The sequence below is a fragment of the Xenopus laevis genome, chromosome 9_10S (assembly GCF_017654675.1).
Source record: "Xenopus laevis strain J_2021 chromosome 9_10S, Xenopus_laevis_v10.1, whole genome shotgun sequence".
In the NCBI taxonomy this organism is placed as follows: Eukaryota; Metazoa; Chordata; class Amphibia; order Anura; family Pipidae; genus Xenopus; species Xenopus laevis.
Genome location: NC_054388.1, coordinates 78603912 through 78626702, shown reverse-complemented (window position 1 = coordinate 78626702; position 22791 = coordinate 78603912). Strand labels below are relative to the sequence as shown.

Genomic DNA, 22791 nt, shown 5'->3' with positions numbered 1-22791 from the left:
GCCTAGGGGTAAATAGACAAGTCATCCAAAATTGACAAAAGATAACTCTATTCACCATATTAAATATAAGGCACTAAACTTGCCCAGAAGCAGTAAAGGTGGCCATACATGGGCTAATTAAAGCTGCTGTTATAAGCCTTTAGCAGATTTTTTTCATCTTATCTGCTTGTGTGTGGCACGTCTGATGGGTCTCCCAAATCGATATCTGGCCAAAAATCGGGCTGATATCGATCAGGCAAGTTTGATTTTTCCTGAGATCGAGGATAGTTGATGCGGTCCATTGGCAGCCATTTCCTTTGTATAATCCGATCGTTTGGCCCTAGGGCCGAACATACAGATTAACCTGATAATGCCCTGCCATTGGTGGGCATATTGGGGAAAGATCTGATCGTTTGGAGACTTCGCTAAACGAGCGTGTCTTATCATGTATGGCCACCTTAACCGATAGCAACCAAGAAGATGTTTGCTTTTAAACCGGGGACCATTTAATTCTGCCTGCTGATATATTGCTGTTATTTTATTGGCATATTTTGCTTAATTCTGTTCGCCTTTTCATACAGTAAGTATGCTCCTTAGCCTGTGCTTTTGAAAGTGCAGCACTACTTCTAGAAGTCATGATTTCTTAATTTAAAAAAAGTGTAAAAATTTCAATAGTATTTTTTATGGAGGGCAGGCTACGAATATACAGTATCTAAAGCTCTACTGAAAACAATAGACTGGGTGGATGGCCAAACAATCAGATCACAACAATGGTAAATGCAGACCATCGGGACAAGAATCATTTCAACAAGCTGATGCCTGTCCAATCAATATTTGGTCCATTGGTTGTTGGAGCGCCCCATGCATGGGCCAGTAAGATGCTGAATAATGAATTGGCAGCTTTTATCTGACAGTGTATGGCCACTGTAAGCCTCACAATACACAGGCAGCACAGGGTAGATTTTAATAAGCATGTAAATATTGCCAAATGTTGAAGCACTTAGGGGGCTGGAGACTACCAGAACAGCATACGAATAGCAATAAGAATAGACTACAAGGATGCCATGCCCTTCTTTCATGCTGCTATTCAAAAGTCCCAGGGACATGTTAAGCAGATGCTGGTGCTCTGATATGGAGTGGGCCAAATTTCTGTTGCCTGTGGCACTGGTTTGTAATACTCGGGAGTGCAGCTCAGGGTAAGATCTTACAGTTTTCCATATGCTCAGTAAACTATGCAAACCAATTAACAGCTAATATTGTTTTAGTTATTCCCTTCACAGGCCTGCCAATACAATTTAACATTTATGGTAGAGAGGGCTGTAAGGGACCACATGTCTTGTAGTGCTGAAAGTAGTATAATTGTTATTAGGACTACACATTCCACAACTTTTATGGGCAAACAGGAAAACTGATGAGATGGGATGAGTTTAATTGTTTCATTATATGAACTGCCATTCTGTTTTATTTTTGTCTGAGTCCTTGGCTAATGGCACAAGAAGTGGCATCAGTAGTTTATTTTTAGTCACTAAAAATTCAGCTTTAAAATACCCCAAATCACTTATAATTATCCCTCATTGCTTCTTATGTAAAGTGGAAAAAATACAAAAAATTATACCAGCATGCTTTCAGATGAGAGTCTTTATCTATTTAATTCTGCAATATGTTTAAGGCTAACAATGTGTTATAATTCCCTGTCTTCATACCTTATATACTGAACGTTTTTGTTTGTAGTTAATAGGAAGGGGTCGCTATGGCTCAGTTTACAAAGGGTCCCTGGAAGAGCGCCCTGTGGCTGTAAAAGTCTTCTCCTTCAACAACCGGCAAAATTTCGTCAACGAGAGGAGTATCTACCGCACCCCACTGTTGGAGCATGATAACATAGCTCATTTCATTGCGGCAGATGAGCGGGTAACCTCAGATGGGCGTCTGGAATACCTGTTGGTTATGGAGTACTACGCAAATGTGAGTGTAGTTTGATAAAGGGTTGTGCCTTAAACATGTGTTGTGTCACTCACAGAATCTTCTGTGAATGCTGGAAGTGTTTAACTACTGGATAGCTTTTAACTGAGCTTCAAACTCACACAAAAATAAATTGATTGATGTTTAAGCCCTAGCGAAGTGTTTTGTCAGAGATATGTCTTAGAAAATATCTTTCAGATTTAACTCTCTTTTGGGCAGGGTTCTCTTGTTTCAGTTTTTGGTTTATGTGTGTAAATCTGCATGTTCAGTGTATACACCCATTTATTGTACAGTGTGTATATATGTTGGTGGTTTATAAAAACCTAATATTAAGAGCATTTTTTAAAATCTTGATAAGGTATGCACTTGCAAGGAACAAAATGCTGGTACAGGTATGGGATCCATTATCCATAAACCGATTATGCAGAAAGCTCCAAATAATCCACATTTTTGAAAAAATGATTCCCTTTTTCTCTGTACTAATAAAAAAGTACCTTGTACTTGATACAAATAAAGATATAATTAATCCTTATTGAAAGCAAAACCAGCCAATTGGGTTTATTTCATGTTTACATGATTTTCTAGTAGATTTATGGTACGAAAAGATCCATATCTGAAAAACCCCAGGTCCCAAGCATTCTGGATAACAGGTCCCATGCCTGTAAAACATAATCATTTTTTTCAAGTGTGTTTGATGTAATTTGGGCAAGTCAAGTGATACTTTTTTTATACTTTTATAGTTATAGCTTGGGACCTGGGGTTTTTCAGATATGGATCTTTCCGTAACGTAAAATAAACTCAACAGGCTGGTTTTGCTTTCAATAAGGATTATTTATATCTTTATTTGTATCAAGTACAAGGTACTTTTTTACTAGTACAGAAAATTTTTTTTGTAGTCTTCTAATTGAGTTTCATTGTTCTATAGTAATCACTAGAGTAGTTAGCCAGCATGTCACTTTACCCCATGTATTTACAAACTTAGCCAATTTCACATATTTGACAAAGTGATAATGTATTTTTAAACTATTACACTTAGGAATTAACTTCTTCTTTTCTTTTGTGGCTTATATCCTGCACCTAATAGCCCAGGCCATTACTCATGTTTGCTTAAAACTGCTCAGGCCTGGGGTATTTCTATAAGAGAACCACATAGTGATTTTCCTCTTCCCCTTATTTATTCTTCTGTTGCCCCTGGCTGTGCATGCACAACAGACCAGTGTTTTGCTTAAATGTTGGCTTTTCACTTTACTCTGCATGTGCACCCAGAGAGAAAAGCGTGGTCAAAACATTTTCGCTCTGCAAATCTTTTTGTCCCTCTTTCTGTTTCCAAAATGTTGGGAGGTATGTTGGGTCCTTATAGTGGCCATAAAGGGGATCAGCAGGTATGTCCTTCACAGTTGTTTCAAATGGATCATGCATATTGGGCTTCCTCTTTACTTCCTCATCAGCTGATGCACCATGACCTGACCAAAGTGGTTCTTCATCAACAGATCAAAATCTGCCCAACTGCATAACCAACCGATATTCATGCTGTACATAAATATTGGTTGGAATGAGCAGGCGATCATACATGTATCAGAAATAGTTTTTATTATTTTTATGTGAATAACTTGTGGCCTTATAGTTTTCATGGCAGTAGTTTCTGCTGCATTGACATCTACTTAGACATAAGGCAGGTGGTAGCTGAACAGTGCCAAGTTTCACCCGAAAATAAAATGAAAGTTGTGAAGTAAGAGATTTTGTACAGTGGTAGTAATTGCATGACCCGAAGGCTCTGCTTAGGAGTTGCGGATCAAGGAGGAAGCAGCAGGTACCGAACACAGTTCACGATATCCAAGGGGGTTAATAAAGGTAAGATCAGGCAGCAAGGTTTCTTCAATATAACAGGCCAAGGTCAATAATAGGAATCAAGGTCAGAAGAAGTATAACACACCCAGGAACACAATAAGTTGAACCTATTATCGGGCAATGTCTGTAGGTCTCTGGTGTCCTTTTAAAGGCAGATTTTCACACAAAAATGTGCATGGCGTCACACGCTGACGTTGAGTATTAATGCAGCACATTTTGAAGCCGGTTTCATGACGCCATGTCCAACGTAGTATGGTGAAGCCATGTCCGACGTAGTATGGTGCATATTCCCTTATGCTTACATGGTAAAGAATCCTGAAGAAATTTCTGTACATAAACTTACCCACACAGAAGTTGTATCACTGTGTGCTGAATATTTTTGGATTTGAAACTGGGTATTTTTTGGGTGCTATATATTTATGCTGCAACTCAGCAGTATATTCAGATAATAAACAAGAACGAATATTCATACATTGATATTGGTATGTTGTTTTTCTCTAGTAAGGGCAACTTCCAAACTCTAAATATACCTACATATCTTATTTCACTGGCTAATTATATTGGCACACACACAGGTCATTTAAGCAGTTAAAACAACCCTCTTGTAGATCATAAATAGCAAGTATAGTAGAAATTATTTTTTATTAGAGGCTCTATTCTCCCATACATTTTTTTGGTTTGAGTTTGTATGTTGCAACAAAATATGACTCACGCCACAGTATTATCTTTGGCATGGGCCATTTATGATTTTAATTTCACAGATGGTGTAAGACATCTGTCATTTACCCTTAGTGATAGTGCCATGTCCTCACAAAGATTGAACTTACATGGGAAATGTGTATAATGAAAAGGCCAGGGACCAAATGGCTAGATATTGTCTGCTCTGGCCATTTACACAAATGGTTAAATATCTCTGATCCATTCTCTGGGTTAATATGAAAGTGAATAGTTCTGGGAAGGAGTTTTTCCTGTCCTGCCAAGGCCTTACATGTACTAGACAGACGCCTTGGCCTATTAATTGTAAGGCACATCAGATCGTTTGCCACAATGAATATGCCAAGGAACAATGTGCCTTAACACATGGTTGAGGGTAAACATGAATAAGGAAGATGCAATACTATTATAAATTTGATTTTCATTTATAAGTATTAAGTGATTTTTAATGTATGGACATATTATTGTGCAATATAACAGTGCTTACCAGATATATGTTTTTTTTGTGATTGCAGGGATCACTATGCAAATATTTAAATGTTCACAGCAATGATTGGCTTAACTCCTGTCGCTTGGCACATTCCGTAACTAAAGGATTGGCATATATGCACACAGAATTACTGCGGGGAGGTAAGATGATCTGTACAACTACTTGATAACGGCCAGGGACTAGGTGGGGGGTACTTCCTGGGCATCTCCCAGTTATTTCACATTTCCTTCTCCGTAAGTCTACTAAAAAACATTAAACATTAAATATACCCAATAGGATTGTTTTGTCACCAATATGGATTTATGCAGCTTATTTAGGAAACTAGGTAGCCACATGGAAAACTGGAGGGGGCAACAACACAAACCTTTAGGGCAGAGACACACGGTCAGATTCAGGGCGACAAATCTCCCCTTCTTCAGGGCGATTAACCTCCCCGAACTGCTGGCGGGATGGCACTCGGAACGCTTCGTTTTCCAAAGTCCCTGGGAGTTTCCTTGTGAGGCAACTTCGGAAAACAAAGAGCTCCGAGTGCCATCCCACTGGCGATTTTCATTCTAGCCGACGTGAAGGCAGTTCGGGGATTAGTCACCACGAAAAAGAGGAGATTTTTCGCTGGGCGACTAATCTCCCCGAATCTGACCGTGTGTCTCTGCTCTTAAATTGCAGGAAAAGCCAAGGCTGTAAATAGAGGTTGGCAGCATAGGAATTTTATTGCCAAAGTCCAATTAATTATCAATAATCATTCCTTGTCCTCTCCATACAGATTTCTACCCTTGCCTTGGGTGTCAAATCTCCTTTGTATTAAAATGTAAACTGATCACACCTATATTTGATTTTATTATCTGTATTTGAATTGTATCTCCTTAGTTATGTGTCCATACCCGTTTCCTTGTACAAACCATAAGATCAATTTTACCTTTTATTAAAGTGAAATATATGTGGCGCATGATCATATACTTATAGGCCTGTATATGCATCTAGTAGACACATACAGTATTCACATCTATGTTCAAATTATATTATGTAAAGGAAAATGGCAACTTTTTTCTAATCACAGCCAGTTGTACAAGATATGAAAACATATGCACAGGCTTTTTTTATGCAGTATTTTGTTAGGGAACTGACAGATGACTTACTATTTTTGTTAAAGATCAGTACAAGTCAGCGATATCTCACCGAGACCTGAACAGCCGTAATGTGCTAGTTAAGAGTGATGGCACTTGTGTGATCAGCGACTTCGGTCTGTCTATGCGGCTTACAGGAAACAGGCTGGTGAGACCGGGTGATGAAGATAATGCCGCCATCAGTGAGGTGAGGAGATATGGCAAACATTGTTTTTCCCCACATGCAAGAATTTTTTATGTAATAAATATTATGGTAAATATTGTATACCTTATTACTTATATTTTAAAATAAGTCCTCATTTTCAGTCTCAGTTCTCCAAAATACTTCCGATGCAGAAGGTCATGACAGGTCACTCTTATTTCTCTCGTGCGTTTGCAAACCAGTATAGCTGCACATGGCCATAAAGGAACAGTTACACCAAAAATGAAAGTGTTTTAAAGTAATAAAACTATCATGTACTGTTGCCCGGCACTGGTAAAACGAATCTGTTTGCTTCAGAAACACTACTATAGTTGTTATAAACAAGCTGCTGTGTAGCAACGGTGGAAACTGAAAAAAAAAGGCTAAATGGCACAGGTTAAATAGTGGATACAGATAACAATATTATGTTCTACAGAGCTTATCTGCTGTCTGCTGTGTAACCTGAGCCTTTTCTCCTTGAGCCTTATTTATAAAAACAAAAGTAGTGTTTCTGAAGCAAACACAGCAGTTTTAACTGTGCAGGGCAACACTGCATTATATTTTTATTACTTTAAAAAACTTTGATTTGTTGATGTTACTGTTCCTTTAAGAGGACAGAGCACTCACTAGATCTGATATATGTCAGACCTATTCATCTTTTGTATCACTAACTACAAATTTTAGCTGTCTTAGTTACTCCTAATTTAGGGTAAGACAGTGGCTGTTGTACGTTTTTCTTTTTTAGCTCATTTTGGGGTTTGAACCTTTGGTGAGGGCCTCAGTTGGCTCATAACAAAGTTACAGGTATGGGATCTGTTTTCTGGAATACTTTGGATCTGGGGTTTTCAAGATACAGCGTCTTTCTGTCATCTGGTGCACTACTAAAATGTGTGATATAAAAAAAAAATAATACATGGGTTTTTATGTTACTAAGATTAATTGATTCTAGTTTAGATTAAATAAAAGGTACAGTTTTTTTACAACAGAGGAAAAAAATCACTTTATAAATAAGAATATATTGCATAAACAGGACACTGCAGGAGATGACACTCATATTTCAGACGATAGATACCTGTATGTGAAAAAATAACTGTTTCAGCAATTCAGCAATAGTTTAAACAATATATAGACTATATATATATATATATATATATATATATATATATATATATATATATATATATATAAAAATATACCACTCTATGCCCAAGCTTCCAGAAGTAAATAGTAGGTAAAATAGGCATTCTCTTCTAATCTTACCCTGATTGGCCCTCTTGTGGAGTCCAAACACTGCTTCTGTGGGGCCAGCCACAGGAGAAGAACTGGCTTTATATAAATACTGAAGAATCCACTCGGACGAGTGGTGAAACGTTTTTTAAATGCAGAAAGTCCAGTTGCTTTAGATTTAACTCTACTAGATAATTGAATGTATAGTATCCAGTAACATTGTATCTGCAGGTTGGCACGATACGATATATGGCCCCTGAAGTCTTGGAAGGAGCTGTTAATCTGAGGGATTGTGAGTCTGCATTGAAGCAAGTGGACATGTACTCTCTGGGTCTCATCTACTGGGAGATATTTATGAGATGCACTGACCTCTTCCCAGGCAAGTATGGAGGGAAAGTAGTAGTGCTCCAAATCTACAAGTGACTTTTTAGGCCTGGCTTAAATGAGTTTTGTTGCTGTCTGCTTAGTTCACAGATTAGGTTCTGTCTCTTACCATTCAGTTCAAATGCATTTTTTTAAAGGCCAACTGGAAATGCTTAAAAAATCCTCTTGTTTGATTAGTATTAAGGCGTAAGGTTTAATGCACATTGTATTCTCTGCACTCCATAGTACTGTACGTACACTTTGTTAGCGTTGAATGGAAGAAAGCATCATATAATGGAGGTAGCTAGAAGTTGCGTAGAGGTTTTCAAACAAGCACATCTTTGCTAACCTTGAGGTGACATCTCGGGGGGGGGGGGTCAGGGCTGGCCCGGAGTTGTTACGCTGCTGGCTGTAGATATCGGTCAAGTAAGCTGGTCGGAGTGCCCCATACACAGGCAAATAAGATTCTGCTGCTAACATCTGCTTATGTATGGTCCCTTTAGATAATTCAAGAACTTGCTTGTGGAATTCAAAGTATGTATGTATTAGGGATGCACCGAATCCACTATTTTGGATTAGGTGAACCCCCGAATCCTTCACAAAACATTTGGCCAAATACTGAACCGAATCCTAATTTGCATAAGCAAATTAGGGGTGGGAAGGGGAAAACATTTAATACTTCCTTATTTTGGGGAAAAAAGTCATGAAATTTCCGACAAAAAAATGACACTTACTATGTGTTTATTTGGGTTTGTATTATGTGCCCAAAGCGTGTTTGTTTGCGCACACCGTGAATAACAATAACACTATTGGTCCTATAATTGGAAACATAGCTTAGGTGCAGGCAAAATTCTGCACCTATATCAAACACATATGATTGTTGCAGCCTGCTTTCATGTGTGGGGTACTCTATTCCCCACCCCAGTGCAGTCAATGCACACTGCAGTGTGCTTAAACACACATTCACACTTTGTTTTAGCACTTGTGATGAATATTGCATTACTGCCACCTAGTGCCTAAAAATCACCTATTTATATGGTACAGAAAGTGTAAAGCCTTCTGAAAACAGACGGTATTTACTTGCCTTGTGCCATATACTGTACATAGCATACTTTGCTTGGTTTATTCTAATCTATGATATATGAGGTGCTATCTGATAGATAATTAAACTCCTTTTATGTCTGTAACAACGTGCTGATGTGTGTGTATCTGTAGGGGAATCTGTGCCAGAATATCAGATGGTATTTCAGACAGAGGCTGGCAACCACCCTACATTTGAAGATATGCAGGTACTGGTGTCCAGAGAGAAACAGAGACCCAAATTCCCAGAGGCCTGGAAAGAGAACAGTCTGGTAAGGTTGGCAAAAAGAAGGATTTATTGAATTACATTTTTTTGTACCCGAGTATTGTATCAGTGCGGTGTCACTAGTTTGTGTTAATTATCAAAAAATTGATAATTAACACAATTATTTATTGAAATGTTTGAGACTTCCCATGTAGTAATTACTAATTTGAATTACATGAAAATGTGCTTCAAAATGAGGATAATCACTTGTATTCTGATTCCATAACATAAATAATTGCCCACAGGCTGTGAGGTCATTGAAAGAGACGATTGATGATTGCTGGGATCAAGATGCAGAAGCCAGACTAACTGCACAGTGTGCAGAAGAGAGGATGGCTGAACTCATGATGATTTGGGAACGGAACAAATCTGTGAGCCCAACTATCAACCCAACATCTACAACAGTGCAGAATGAGCGGTATGTACAAGAGAAGGGGACAAAGGCCATGATTATCTGAAACCACACATTTCAAATGAGTGGGTCCAGAGCCTATTGAAGGCATAGTAGGCCCTGTTTAGTGCCTTTGTTTATATAGGGGTTTATTTATTAAAGCCTGATTTTTTTTGCGAGAAAACACATTTTTTTCCCCCGAGGAAAAGAAAAATTACATTTTTCGTGATTCATTAAACCCTGATGCTGCTAAAAGTCCAAATAAAAAAGTACTCCATCTCAAACCTGGCGAGGTCATGTAGAAGTCAATGGCAGATGTCCCATTTACTGGGTTTCGTACAATAATCCGAAGAATTCTGGGTTTTTGGGCAATAATCCCAAGAAATCGTATAAATCAGATTTTTTTTTAATGATTTTACGAGTCTTTTCCCACACCAGATTTTTGTCAAGTAAATTATCGATAAATACGGTAAAAATGTTAGCGAGAGTTTGGTCAAAGTGGTTTTAAGAGAATACTGAGAAATTTTCGGATTTTAGTCAAAAAAGTTGACTCCAGCTGCCAAACTAGTACATTGATTTAAAGGTTTATAAAGTTAGGGCAGAGTAAATGCAGCCATGTTACTCAATATAATATTATATTGAGTATTAAATCAAGTTAAAGTGTGTCGCAAGTCTCTCATTTTGATTGTGGCAAGATTCAGATGTTTTGAATGGAATATCTACCTTAGCAAAAGCCTGCTTATTTTGCAGATTTTACTGTTAAGGATATTTGTAATGTTTGCTCAGGACCTTTTAGTCAATGTTTAGAAGTGAAATTGGTTTTTAATCCGAAACATTATCATGGTCCATACCATGTTTGGACAAGAGGAGAAAACAAGCAGTATGTTTACCACAAACAATTTCATCCAATAATACATGCTTACTTATGCCTCAATTGCAGGTAATTTCCCACTTACTACATTGGGAAATGGTCAACAACTATTCACATTTTGTCTCTGAGACTTTCCAGAGAACAGTTGCTCAACAAAAAATCACTGCAGGAGACATTACTGTAATAGATAACGCAGGGCTTCGAGACGGGTTCTTTGTATTGAATTTTGCTTGCAAGAGAAAAAACAATGCAATGGCTCATTAGGTAAGGGAGGCCCCTAGTAGTCTCAGTTTTGATCTTTCACAAAGTGCAGCCAGCTCAAAGAAGTACATGTACAATGACCTTTATATGAAGAAAATATAATAGAGTCTTCATGTTAGACCCAGAACCATCAGCACTGGTCTTTTTAGATGGATGCATTACAGTTGGAGACCACAGTTTCAGGCACTTTTACACCAGCTAAAACACTGGTGCAGAAGATGCCCTTTGTGTCTTTAGCCTTATAGTCTATATCTTCATACTTTAGAATGATAGTGTTGATGTTTATTTGGACTAAATTTTGCCTCTTCCTTTTTATGTCTTTAAAGTAACTTGTCACAAAATCGGCGGGTCCCAAAGATTGGGCCATACCCAGATTTCTCCTCTTCATCCTACATAGAAGATTCTGTGCACAATACTGACAACATTGTGAAGAACATCTCATCTGAGACTTCAATGTCTAGCACCCCCTTAACAACTGGTGAGAAGAACCGAAACTCCATTAACTACGAGAGACAGCAAGCTCAGGCTCGCCTACCCAGTCCTGAAACCAGTGTCACCAGCTTGTCAACGACCGCCGGGCTCACACCAAGCACTGGAATGACCACCATATCAGAAGTCCAGTACTCAGATGACACCATGCACAGTGTGCAAAATATTGGCCCCACTCCTGTGTGTTTGCAGCTGACAGAGGAAGACCTAGAGACTAATAAGCTTGATCCAAAGGAAGTAGATAAGAACCTGAAGGAGAGCTCAGATGAAAATCTTATGGAGCATTCCCTCAAACAGTTTAGTGGACCTGACCCTTTAAGCAGCACAAGCTCAAACCTGTTTTATCCCCTTATAAAACTAGCAGTTGAATCCACTGGCCAACAAGATTTTAATCAAGCAGCCAATGGACAAGCTTGCATTGTCCAGGATGTTCATGCTGCACAGCTGTATCCTCTTCCCAAGCAGCAGAACCTTCCCAAAAGACCTACCAGCCTCCCACTAAACACTAAAAACTCTGGCAAAGAATCCAGGCTGAAATTTAGTAGCAAGCACAAATCAAACTTAAAGCATGTTGAGACAGGAGTAGCCAAAATGAACACAGTGACTGCTGCAGAACCTCATGTGGTGACGGTGACCACAGCCTCAGCGAGTGGTAGGACGGGCTATGTAAACTCTCAGGGCCCTGCAGCCCAGTTTTCTAGCACATCTGCTGTGCAAAGCAGTAATTCAAGGGCCCACAGGGCACAGGAGATGCTAGAGAACCAGTTCAGAGGGGAAGACAGCCGACTAAATATTAACTCTAGTCCAGATGAAAATGAGCCTCTGCTTAGGCGGGAGCAACAAGCTGGCCAAGATGAATCAGTCTTAGATCGGCTGGTGGATAGGAGGGAACATCCTGCAGAAAATAGTCGTGTGAACTCTAATAACAACAACAATAGCAGCCAGTGTGTACTACAAGACACAGCTTCACAAAGTGCTCCTGTAGAGACGAGGCAGCGTCAGACAAGGAGAGCTCAGAGACCAAACTCCCTGGATTTATCCAGCTCAAGTATTATGGATAACTGCAGCACACAGTGTAAGTTTCATTCCCTATTGCCCACCAATTCACTAAAGTACCTGCCTGCTTTAATACAATGTCACTTTTTGTGTTGCTTAGACATTTTGTCACTCTGAAAGGATTGTTAGGTGACTGCAGTCATTTCACATAAATCTGTGACGTTATCCTTAATTAAGGGCAAGGGCAGACTAGCATATTTAACGCTTCTCTACACCTGACTATTAATGATGTGGAGAGAAGCAGATGCACTGAAATCAGTAGCTTCCCATATCTGCAGTTAAAAGTGCAGTTTCAGTGACTATAACAGCTAGCAAAAGCTAAAATTCGTGATTTTTTTAAAATTGGACTTTTAAAAAAAATCACAAATTTTTCGGAATTTATTAAACCCAGAGGATGGAAAAGTCCGAATCAGAAAATCTGACATCTCAGACAAGTCGAGGTTGCATATAAGTCAATGGGAGAAGTCCCAATGATTTTTCGATGTGCAATGGGTTTCGTGCAATACCCCGAAGTTTTCTGAGTTTTCGGGTGAAAATCTGATAAAAAATCATAAAAATCTGATTTTTTCCCGCAAGGCAAATTTCCAGGAAAATGTAATAATAAATAAGCTTAAAAAACCCGAGCGGATTTGATCGGAGTTTATAGCAGAAAATATTGAGAAGAATTCGGAATTCCCTTGAGTATGTTATGCAAAAGGCTATGGTTTTATATGATGTTTTGTTTGAGTCTTATTTCTATTCTTTAGAAATAATGCATAATTATAATATAATAAATTATAATATATTATAATTAGGGATGCACCGAATCCACTTTTTCGGATTCGGCCGAACCCCCGAATCCTTTGCAAAAGATTCGGCTGAATACCGAACCAAACCCTAATTTGCATATGCAAATTAGGTGAGGGAAAACATTTTTTACTTCCTTGTTTTGTGACAAAAAGTCACGTGATTTCCCTCCCCGCCCCTAATTTACATATGCAAATTAGGATTCGGTTCGGCCGGGCAGAAGGATTCGGCCGAATCCGAATCCTGCTGAAAAAGGCCGAATCCCGAACCAAATCCTGGATTCGGTGCATCCCTAATTATAATATGTAAACCTCTTATAGCTTTCTCTTTGTAAAAGTATAATTAAAAGTTAATACCCATGGTCCTTATTTTTATTTAGCTACATTGTTTCAAGGGTCAGAACCAGAGATAGAACAAAAAGGAATAAGCAAATGCTGTTTTAAATTGCAATTATAAATAACTTTACAACCTTTGTCAGTTTGTCACTTTGCTTTATTATGAATTAAAAAACTGTTTTTTGGGGTGGAAGTGACCCTTCTGTTTAAAATGTTGGGTGGAGGTCACCTTCTGTTTGAAATGTTATCAGGTGAGTTATTTTACATTGTGTAAACTGCTATTTGTCGTAGGTCAGAAAGAAAATATTAAGAGAATGCAAGGAGTGTTAGAAAATAATGTAGAAGCAAGTCAGCTTGGATTTCATTCTTGTACGAGAATAATGGTATGTCATTGAGTCTCGGTGATGCTTGTCGCTACTCTGATCTATTTATCTTATCCATGTTGTGTTGTTTTGTTTAGGTGAAACCCTCTCAGACAGTCGATCTGGCTCAGGAGACAAGATTAAGAAGAGGGTGAAGACTCCATACTCCCTTAAACGGTGGCGCCCTTCAACTTGGGCTATTCCAACTGAACGCCAAGACTGTGAGGTCAACAATAATGGAAGCAGTGAAACATTCAGTCATTCAAAGTCCAGCACAGCTGTTTACCTTATAGATGGGGGTACTTCCACCTCTACACTTTCTAAAGAAGCCAATATGAGCTGCTTGTAAATGCTTCAGCACATTGGATTTTCTGTGGTTGCTTGAAAGCCTCCAAAACTTGATGTTTTATTTTCTTGCATCATCGGATGAGCAGAAAACATGTAGAAAAAAAGGAGTTTGTATCATCAATTCTTTGTAAAGGACTTGCTTCAAATCTTGTGGTTCTGGAATCGCTGGCAATACCTTGTCGGCACCTCTAGAGCTAAAAAGTTACATAGATTTCAGCTATGCAGAGTAAACACAAAAAAAAGCTTATGCTTCCATGTTTTTTTTTCTTCATCATTTACAATGCAGGTTCATTTTTGAAAAAATTCTGTGCCCTGCGACTTATTACTGAGCAAATGTTAAACCTCTAAAACGCACGCATATTTGTGTGAGTGTGTATGTATATGTAATGTCATAATGATAAGCAAAACGAAAAAAGAGACACTAATTGGATGTTTGAAATGAAAAGATATTGCTGACCAGTTTGGTCTCTAAAATGCTCCAGAAGCTGTCAGACAGGATAAACTTCAGCAAAATCTTGTGCACGGAATTCTATTTGCCAGGTGTCCTGTTAATATGTTGGTGTGTTAAAGCTGCACTTGTGTAAGGAGAGAGAAAAAACCTTCTTAAAAAAAAAAAACATGCTTAATTCTTGCCTTTTCTTTTAGTAGATAAATATATATATATATATATATATATATATATATATATATATATATATATATATATATATATATGTCTTTGCACTTTTAGTTTAAAGCACTGCAAGACACACTTATGATTGCTGCCTCAATTCTCATTCTATGTTTTTGACCCCTGCCCTCCATAGCTTGAAAACTGTATGCTTATTTAAATGGAGTTAAAATCATACCAGCCAATGAACGACAGGGCTAGAGAATTTCACTGCAAGGGAAAATATAATGGTTTTGTATGTGGGGCTTCTCATCCTTGTATGGCACAGTGTGATGTTTTGTTAAAAAATATTTCTTCTCTACCCATCTATATTCTGGTCCACTTGCAGATGGACTGACTGCCTGCAATAGTAATTGGATGTAAGTATTTGGGTTGGTACATTGACACTCACACCAGTTAATTATGACAAAATTCCAAAAGGACTCTGGGCCCAGTCCACATCATGAGTTTTTGCATCTAATTTCATATTACAGTTAGTCTGACTTTAGTGGGACCATAGCCTATATAGATAAGCCCTTTGAAGAAGCTGCCTCAGCTTAGGTTCTCCACAGACTGCATTAACAGCAGCACCCACAATTTCAATAAACAGCAACAACAGCACCCACAGTTTCAATAAATAGCAACAGCAGCACCCACCGTTTCAGTAAATATAAGGTGCTTTTGTTATTTTTGCATTTGGAGTATTCATAGCTATGACAACCAATACATAACGGAATGTTCTGTATACAATATAAGGTATGCAATCATACTATTTAACCACAGGTATATCCAAGATCACAGCACTTAACCCTTTGTGTATCCGCCACAGATGTATTTCCCCCATGAGTTAAGCTGTAACGTAAAGTCTATGTAAATTGACTTTGGTTATTCCATGTCAGTCGCATAGATTTCAAAGTCTTTGGCATAAAAAGAGGGTTAATACAAAATGTATATTTGGCCTTTAAAGGTTGAGTTGGTGGATGTTAACTCTTAAGCTTTCACCAGTCTGATTTGTATTTTCAACAGAGATATTGAGGCATGAAATTTGGAAAGAGAAGAATCAGTGGCAATACCTCTAATAATAAACTCCACGGCAAAGTTTTTTGGTTAAGAATGAAATAGATTCAGATTATATAAAATATATATATACAAGATAAGTGAATGTAACATGAAAAGAGCTTATACAAGTGATATTCTAGCCTATCTGTGGAAGAGTGAACACTAGTTAAACTGAGTGCATTATTCCTTGGCTTTTCTTGTACTTGGTTTCAAATGTGCAATGGTCAAAAATGTGCTCCTTGTTTTGCTGGAAAATACATTTCACTAACACTACAGCATTGTCTGCCATGTTTCTGAATAGTTTTTTTTTCTATTCACTTACCTTAAATATTTACTATGAACTTTCTCTCCCCCCGCCAGCTGCTCTAACTATAAGCAGCTATTCTGTTGTTGGTTTTGTCCTGTGAAATATGCTTTAAGTTTGTATTTTTAATATATGCAGAATAAATGTATGCCGAAAACAGGTTGAAAAAAAAACAATAAAGAGAGCCTGTTCTTCTTTTGAAGAGATGGTGCTGTATGGAAATAGCCAATATTACTGTTAAAACCATGTCACATAGAGATTTATCTTCTTCTAACCAGACTTGTAACATTATTAACCCATAGTCTATGTTGTTATGCTGCCTTCTTACCAAAGTTTATTCCTCTTGCTCTGAGTGTAGGTTGGAGAATGGTGTAGGTTTATGAATCAGCACACTGCTAAATTGCCACATTGACACCAGGTCTATGCCTGGCAGTTTGTGAGGCAATGTTTTAAGCCTCATTAGATCTTTACCAATCCATGATAGGATTTGTCACCCGCAGTGTAGTGCCAAGACCTGGGTTTTATGAGTGGTGCTTGCATTCTGTCAATTTTATAGATTTATCAAGGGTCGAATATTATATTAGAATTTTCAAGTTTCAAAATTCACACATTCAAATTTTAATCCCTATATTCTAATGCAAATTAGAAAGTGAGATTTATGCATCTTGACCATGGAAACAGTCCTAATTCGAATATTCGCCACCTAAAGCCTGCCAAGTTCATGTACAAGTCAATGGCAGAGGTCCGTTGAGCCATCTGGAGATGTTAATAGCCTTCCTGACATTCAAGTTTCTTTTTCGGGAAAAAATACGAATACGAATCTAATACGATTCAAATTTTTAGGTCGGAAGCATTCGATCGAATATTAAACATTCTAATTTTTTCTTAAATAACCTCCCAGTCGAATTGTGAGTATATTCAAATTAAACAACGAATACACCAACTAGACCGCTCCCAGCTTACCTCTCCTGCGCTACTCCTTGTATTCCTTGCTGGGTGCTTTTTCTGCAGCGTCCCCACCGCTTGTCACACACCAAACCAAAAGAATGACGGCACTCCATTCAAGGATAAGGCAGGTTTAGGACAGACTCCACAGGGATCTCAAGCCCTATGCGTTTTGGGACTCAATCCCTTAATCATAGGTATATTCAAATTTAAAAAACTCACATGAATTCGAAATTCGACCTTTAATAAATGGGCCTCCCTATGTTGCATTACAATAAGGGGTAGATTTATCAAGGGGCGAATTTCGAATTCATGGGAGTTTTTTTTTAAATTCCCATGGACTCGAAATTCAAAATTTATTTTAAAAAAATCGAATTTTCAAAACTTGGGTGAATAGGATCGACCCAAAAACTTTAATCAAATTCAAAAAGAATTTGATGTTAGTTTTAAAAACCACGATGAGAGTTTTAAAAACTCGATTTGAGTTTTAAAAACTCGATTTGAGTTTTAAAAACTCGATTTGAGTTTTAAAAACTCGATTCAATTTTTTTTCTGAAAAAAACTCGAATGTCAGGAAGGCTGCAAACAACTCCAAATTGATCCCAGGACATCTCCCATTGACTAAAACAGCCATTCGGCAGGTTTTAGATGGCGAATAGTCAAATTAAAGTTCTTAAGGGCCAGAGTATGATAAAATCAATTTGAATCAAATTTTAAAAATTTCCTAGACGAATTTGACAGTTTTTGCCATAAAAAACGTAAACATTCAAATTCGAAATTTCAATTAGACCCTTGATAAATCTGCCCGTTAGATTGAAGCCTCACAAAGAAATATTATTTTTAAATACCAGGGTCAGTATCTACCAAAAATCCCTTTAAAATATAAGATGAAAAGAAGAAGCAGGTAAATAACTCAAAAACTATAATTTGTAGGCCAACTGAAAAATGTGTTGTAAGAATAGTCATCCTAAATGTTAACTGTAACCAAAGGGCTAAACGACATCAGCAACTTGTAAATGTTTATTATAGCAGGCCACAGATAGGAATCTTTCCTTAAGACACAGCCCTTATTCTGCCTTCAAAACATTTTCAACCATTCAACACATTACTGAGCTTTGAAAATGATGGTATGCTTTGAATGGTCTTCAGTCTTCTATCACTTTTTAGTGAAAAGGAGCAGGAGAAGATGAGCTCATCAAAGATGTCAGCCACCTATAAACTGCCTAAAAACTGTTTTAATGCATCATTAGAGGCATTTATGCTTATAACTGCCACATGACAACAATAACGTTGCAACAAGCAGGATATCTAATACACAATTCAAAATGATATGAAACTGGTTATAGCCACAATTTATTGCTTTAACAATGTTGGACTGATTTTCTAGTAAAACTACCAGTTCAGTCACCCATAGCAACCAATCACAATTTGTTTCTAGAAATAAGCCATGTTCTGGTTGTTGTAGGTAACTACACTGATACAATGTAGGGCTTTTTGTAAACCAGCCCCTGTGTCTTATTCAGAACAAAAATAATTGCTACTAGAGTGCTTGAATAATAAGATAAATAATTAAACAATAATATCAATAGAAAGCCAACTATGTTTTCTGGTTGCTATGTTCACTGAGGAACAAGTTGAAATTTTGAATTTATGGTTTGATATAAAGTTTCTCTTTAGAAGACACTAAAGGGGACATTTACTCACCACAACTGCAATGTGCAAAGTGCAATTTCAGATGCAATCACCATGTTTTTTTACCCCAATAGCATTATTGCATCCCTGATGTAGAGATGCGTCGGACAGATCTGCGGACTGAATTTATGTACTTGTTCTTCAACTTGGACTGGACTGTATCACTTCTGGCAGTCTGTATGAAAATGAGGCAGGAGATATTGCTTTAAAAATAGTTCCATTTCTAAATAACTTTAAAGGAGAACAAAACCCTAAGAACAAACATGACTACAAATGCCAAATTTTATATACCGAACTTACACACCAGCTTAGAGGTTCAGCATTCATATAATTTTTTTTTTTCAATTCACTTGTTCTCAGATAGGTCACCACATTTAAAGACTTTTTTTTCCATTGCTTTACTTTTTTTTCCAAAATGGAAGTTTAAATGTTCCTGTCTCCGGTGTTTCAGTCTGGAAGTTCAGTGATCCTCCAGGTGCAGATTGTAAAACTGTTACAATTTGCTACAATAGTTGATACATTTTTCAGAAGCATCTGTGGAAAATTAGCAATTATTCAATCGATTCTAACAGCTGCCTTTCATTTAGAACAGTTTACCGACCCTCCATCCAGAGCTCAGAATAAAAAGGTGAAAGTGAAACTTCACCAATAGAAAATCATTGAAAATAGTTAATTTGTGGTGAAATAATAATTTAGGTTGTATATATACTGTATATTTGAGTGGGTCCCTAAGCTGAGTGACAGCAGCACAGAGCATGTGCAGTGAATCAGCCGAATAAACATGGGAAGCTACTGGGGCATCACCAGAATCACAGTTGTTTACTGATAAAGGGCTGTGGTTGCCTTCAAAAACATAATGTGCAGCAGTTTCTTTTTTGTTAAGCTTTAGCTCTCCTTTAGTGCCATTAATGTTTGTATAGTGTAATGTCTTTTAAAACCGCATTATTTAATTATGCAAAATTAACTGTTTTTTTAACTGGAGTATCCTATTAAATATAGCATAAAGTTACTCAAGATGTAACCTTCTAGTGTTTCCTCATCAGTGCTGCACTCAATAAGGATTTTCTTTATCATTGCAACTGCTCAGTATTATGACATAACAGAAGTCTGAATAGCATACCAAATATATATTTACAGCTTTAGGGTTGTGCATCACTTTTGAATTAATGAGCGTTGATGGAATTAAAAATGCTTTACTCCACATTTTTTATGTTTTTTTGGGGGGAGAGAATGATGCGGCACACAGAAAGATGCAGTTAAATAGAAGGCAATACAATAATAAATTGTATTTAAATTACACCCACTCATGGTCAAACGAGCTTTGCTCACATTTTCAACCCGTGAAACTCCATCAGCTGAAGATTTTTAGGGACACATTTATCAAAGGCTGAACTTTGTATTTACCCTTTCATAATTATGACCCTATATACAAGTAATAGAGTGCTGTTCAGTTCTAACTGTTTACAATGCTCTTGGGTTAATAATATAGACGGAGGGTGATTTTTTTTTTTTTGGAGAGGCTAAAGACATTATTGCAAATTTCCCAACTACCGTTATTGATTTCAAATAAATTCAGAGAGTATTTCCAAAATACCTTCAAAATTGGCAATAAAATTGCTGTATTCCTGCTCTGGTATCACTCGTTGACAGGCAGACAGCTAGAGTACTTGGTCATCTCCATGACGTTACATCATAACAGAACTAATAGCGTGATATAGGGAAAGTAGTGGGTTCTGCACCCCAAGCTCATCATATAAAATGAAAAGCTGAGGATACAGACACCTTAAGCACGATATATACAGTAACACAGAACTGCATAAATATGAATGTCCATCAGAATCAACCTTTTGTCTAAATGAAACCTGCCTAATTGCTAGATGAGCCAAAGGATGCAGAGAATATATACACAGCAAGCACTTTAACATTAACCCTGACTATCTCCAAATAGTGACTAAAACGAATTTAGCTGAATTTACTCTGTATACTCTGATATACAACGTTCACATTCCATCCATTCATGTTTCAGGACTCAAGGTTGGCAATGCAGATTGCTCCATTGATAAAAGACTTTGCTCCTTGCCCAATAACCCATACATTGCAACCTACACACTTTTGGTCTGCTGGGTTCAGAATAGTCTTAAATGAGATGTATTAAATAGCTTGTCTTGTAGGTAACTATGATTAATATATGATACTGGTTTTGCTTTGGGCTAGAAATATTATCTTTAATGCCCTTTATTGGAGCTCCCTATAGATCCGCTCCCCAAGTTTTAAATGTGGGGATGGGGGTGTTCTAATGATCCCTGCTAGAAGCACAGTATGAGGGGGATTATGAAGAACCAATCACAGCCCTGCAGACACACAAGAAAAGACAGGTGTCAGTTCTCTATCAGGTCAGCCTAGGTTCCACCTGCTCCCCAGCATGGTCTACAGAAGGAGTAGGGATGCCACCTATCCGGTTTTCACCTGGACAACCCGGGTTTCAAGAGGGCTGTCGGGGTAAAAACTGCCTGTCTGGATTTCCGAATAAGGTAATCTGGACAGAGCTTTAAAGGAACAGTAACACCAAAAAATGAAAGTGTCTTAAAATAATGAGAATATAATGTACTGTTGTGCTGCACTGGTAAAACTGGTGTGTTTGCTTCAGAAACTGTACAATAGTTTATATATACAAGCTGCTGTTTAGCCATGGGGGCAGCCATTCAATCCTGAAAACGAGAAAAGGCAAAGGACACAAAGGAGATAACAGATAAGCATTGTACTATACAATAGAATTCAGGGGCGTAACTACAGAGCAAGCAGACCCTGCAGCTGTAGGTGGGCCCAGAAGGTATAGGGGCCCCATGAGGCCCAAATAAAGAGCAATTTCAATATATATTGGTAAAACAGCACAACCTCTGGATATGTTAGGGGCCCAATGACATCAAGTTACAGCACTGATGGAATTCTTCAGAATTAATCTGTTATCTACTGTGTGTCCTGTGCTTGAATGGCTGACCCCATGGCTACACATCAGCTTGTTTATTTAAACTATACTTATGTTTCTGAAGCAAACATAAGTGCAGGGCAACAGTATATTATATTGTTATTCTTTTTTTTGCTGTTACTGTTCCTTTAAAGTGAAAGGTTCAATTTTTATCCAGCAGCTCTCCAGTTTGCATTTTCAGCCATCTGGTTGTCAGGGTGCAAATGATCCTAGCAACCATGCACTGATTTGAATAAGAGACTAAAATAATGAATAGGAGGTGGCTTGAATAGAAAGACAAGTAATAAAAAGTAGCAATAACATTCAATTTGTAGCCTTACGGAGCATTTGTTTTTAGATGGGGTCAGTGACCCCATTTGAAAGCTGGAAAGAGTCAGAAGAAAAAGACAAGTAATTAAAAAGCGATAAAAATTAAGAAATGGCGACCAATTGAAAAGTTACTCGGAATGGGCCATTCTATAACATGCTAAAAACAGAAAGGTGAACCACCCCTTTAAAGATGGAAGGTTCTTAAAGGGCTTGGTATTTTTAAATAGTGGGTGTGGTTCGACACTGTGTGAAGCACCGCCTCTTTTCCTGGGCTTCCAAGCACAATTATGTCCTTCTGCCTTTGCAGAGCTGGTTTGGAGGACTTTCGCACAGTAAAACTGTATCCAATGAGCTTGCCTTTTGTTTTAAAGGTGTATAATGTATTAGTCCAAACATTTTGCTTCTCACTATAAATCCCCTTCAATCCCATATAAATCAGGAGTTATTGCTGTAATTCAGAATAAGATCCACGAATCTATATCTTGTTTTTCACATGGATGATGTAATATAACAGTCTGTATGTATATGTCCATTGACACCGATATTGTAGCAGCCACCACCCTCCCCCTTACTTACAGATGCCAAAGGCATTCTCCTGTTACCACAGCCGTGACGATTACAAAGCTGCCTGTCTGGTCCAGCCCACATACCCTAATATTGACAATCTCTAGCAGGTGACTGGATGCTGCTGTGTTGCCCATGACCAGAGAGCAGCGCT

The 22791-nt window shown here is 37.8% G+C and overlaps 1 protein-coding gene and 1 long non-coding RNA gene across 3 annotated transcripts in view; one reads left to right on the top strand and one right to left on the bottom strand.

The window, feature by feature from the left end:
• The window catches only part of bmpr2.S (bone morphogenetic protein receptor type II S homeolog), an 86455-nt gene extending 70112 nt beyond the window's left edge, over positions 1–16343 (top strand). The window contains exons 4-11 of one of the 2 annotated variants that reach the window (XM_041577685.1): positions 1711–1941; positions 5016–5130; positions 6141–6301; positions 7754–7901; positions 9101–9237; positions 9476–9648; positions 11080–12317; positions 13880–16343. In XM_041577685.1, coding sequence (XP_041433619.1) covers positions 1711–1941; positions 5016–5130; positions 6141–6301; positions 7754–7901; positions 9101–9237; positions 9476–9648; positions 11080–12317; positions 13880–14130 — 2454 coding nt within the window. In that variant the 3' untranslated portion in view covers positions 14131–16343. 2 annotated transcript variants of the gene reach the window in all.
• A 1750-nt stretch (positions 16344–18093) lies between these two features.
• On the bottom strand, positions 18094–22789 carry LOC108703059. Its single transcript, XR_001933427.2, has 2 exons — positions 22650–22789; positions 18094–18953 (listed from the first exon to the last, which is right to left on the bottom strand). It is a non-coding gene; the product is annotated as an uncharacterized LOC108703059 (long non-coding RNA).
• Between the last annotated feature and the right edge of the window lie 2 nt (positions 22790–22791).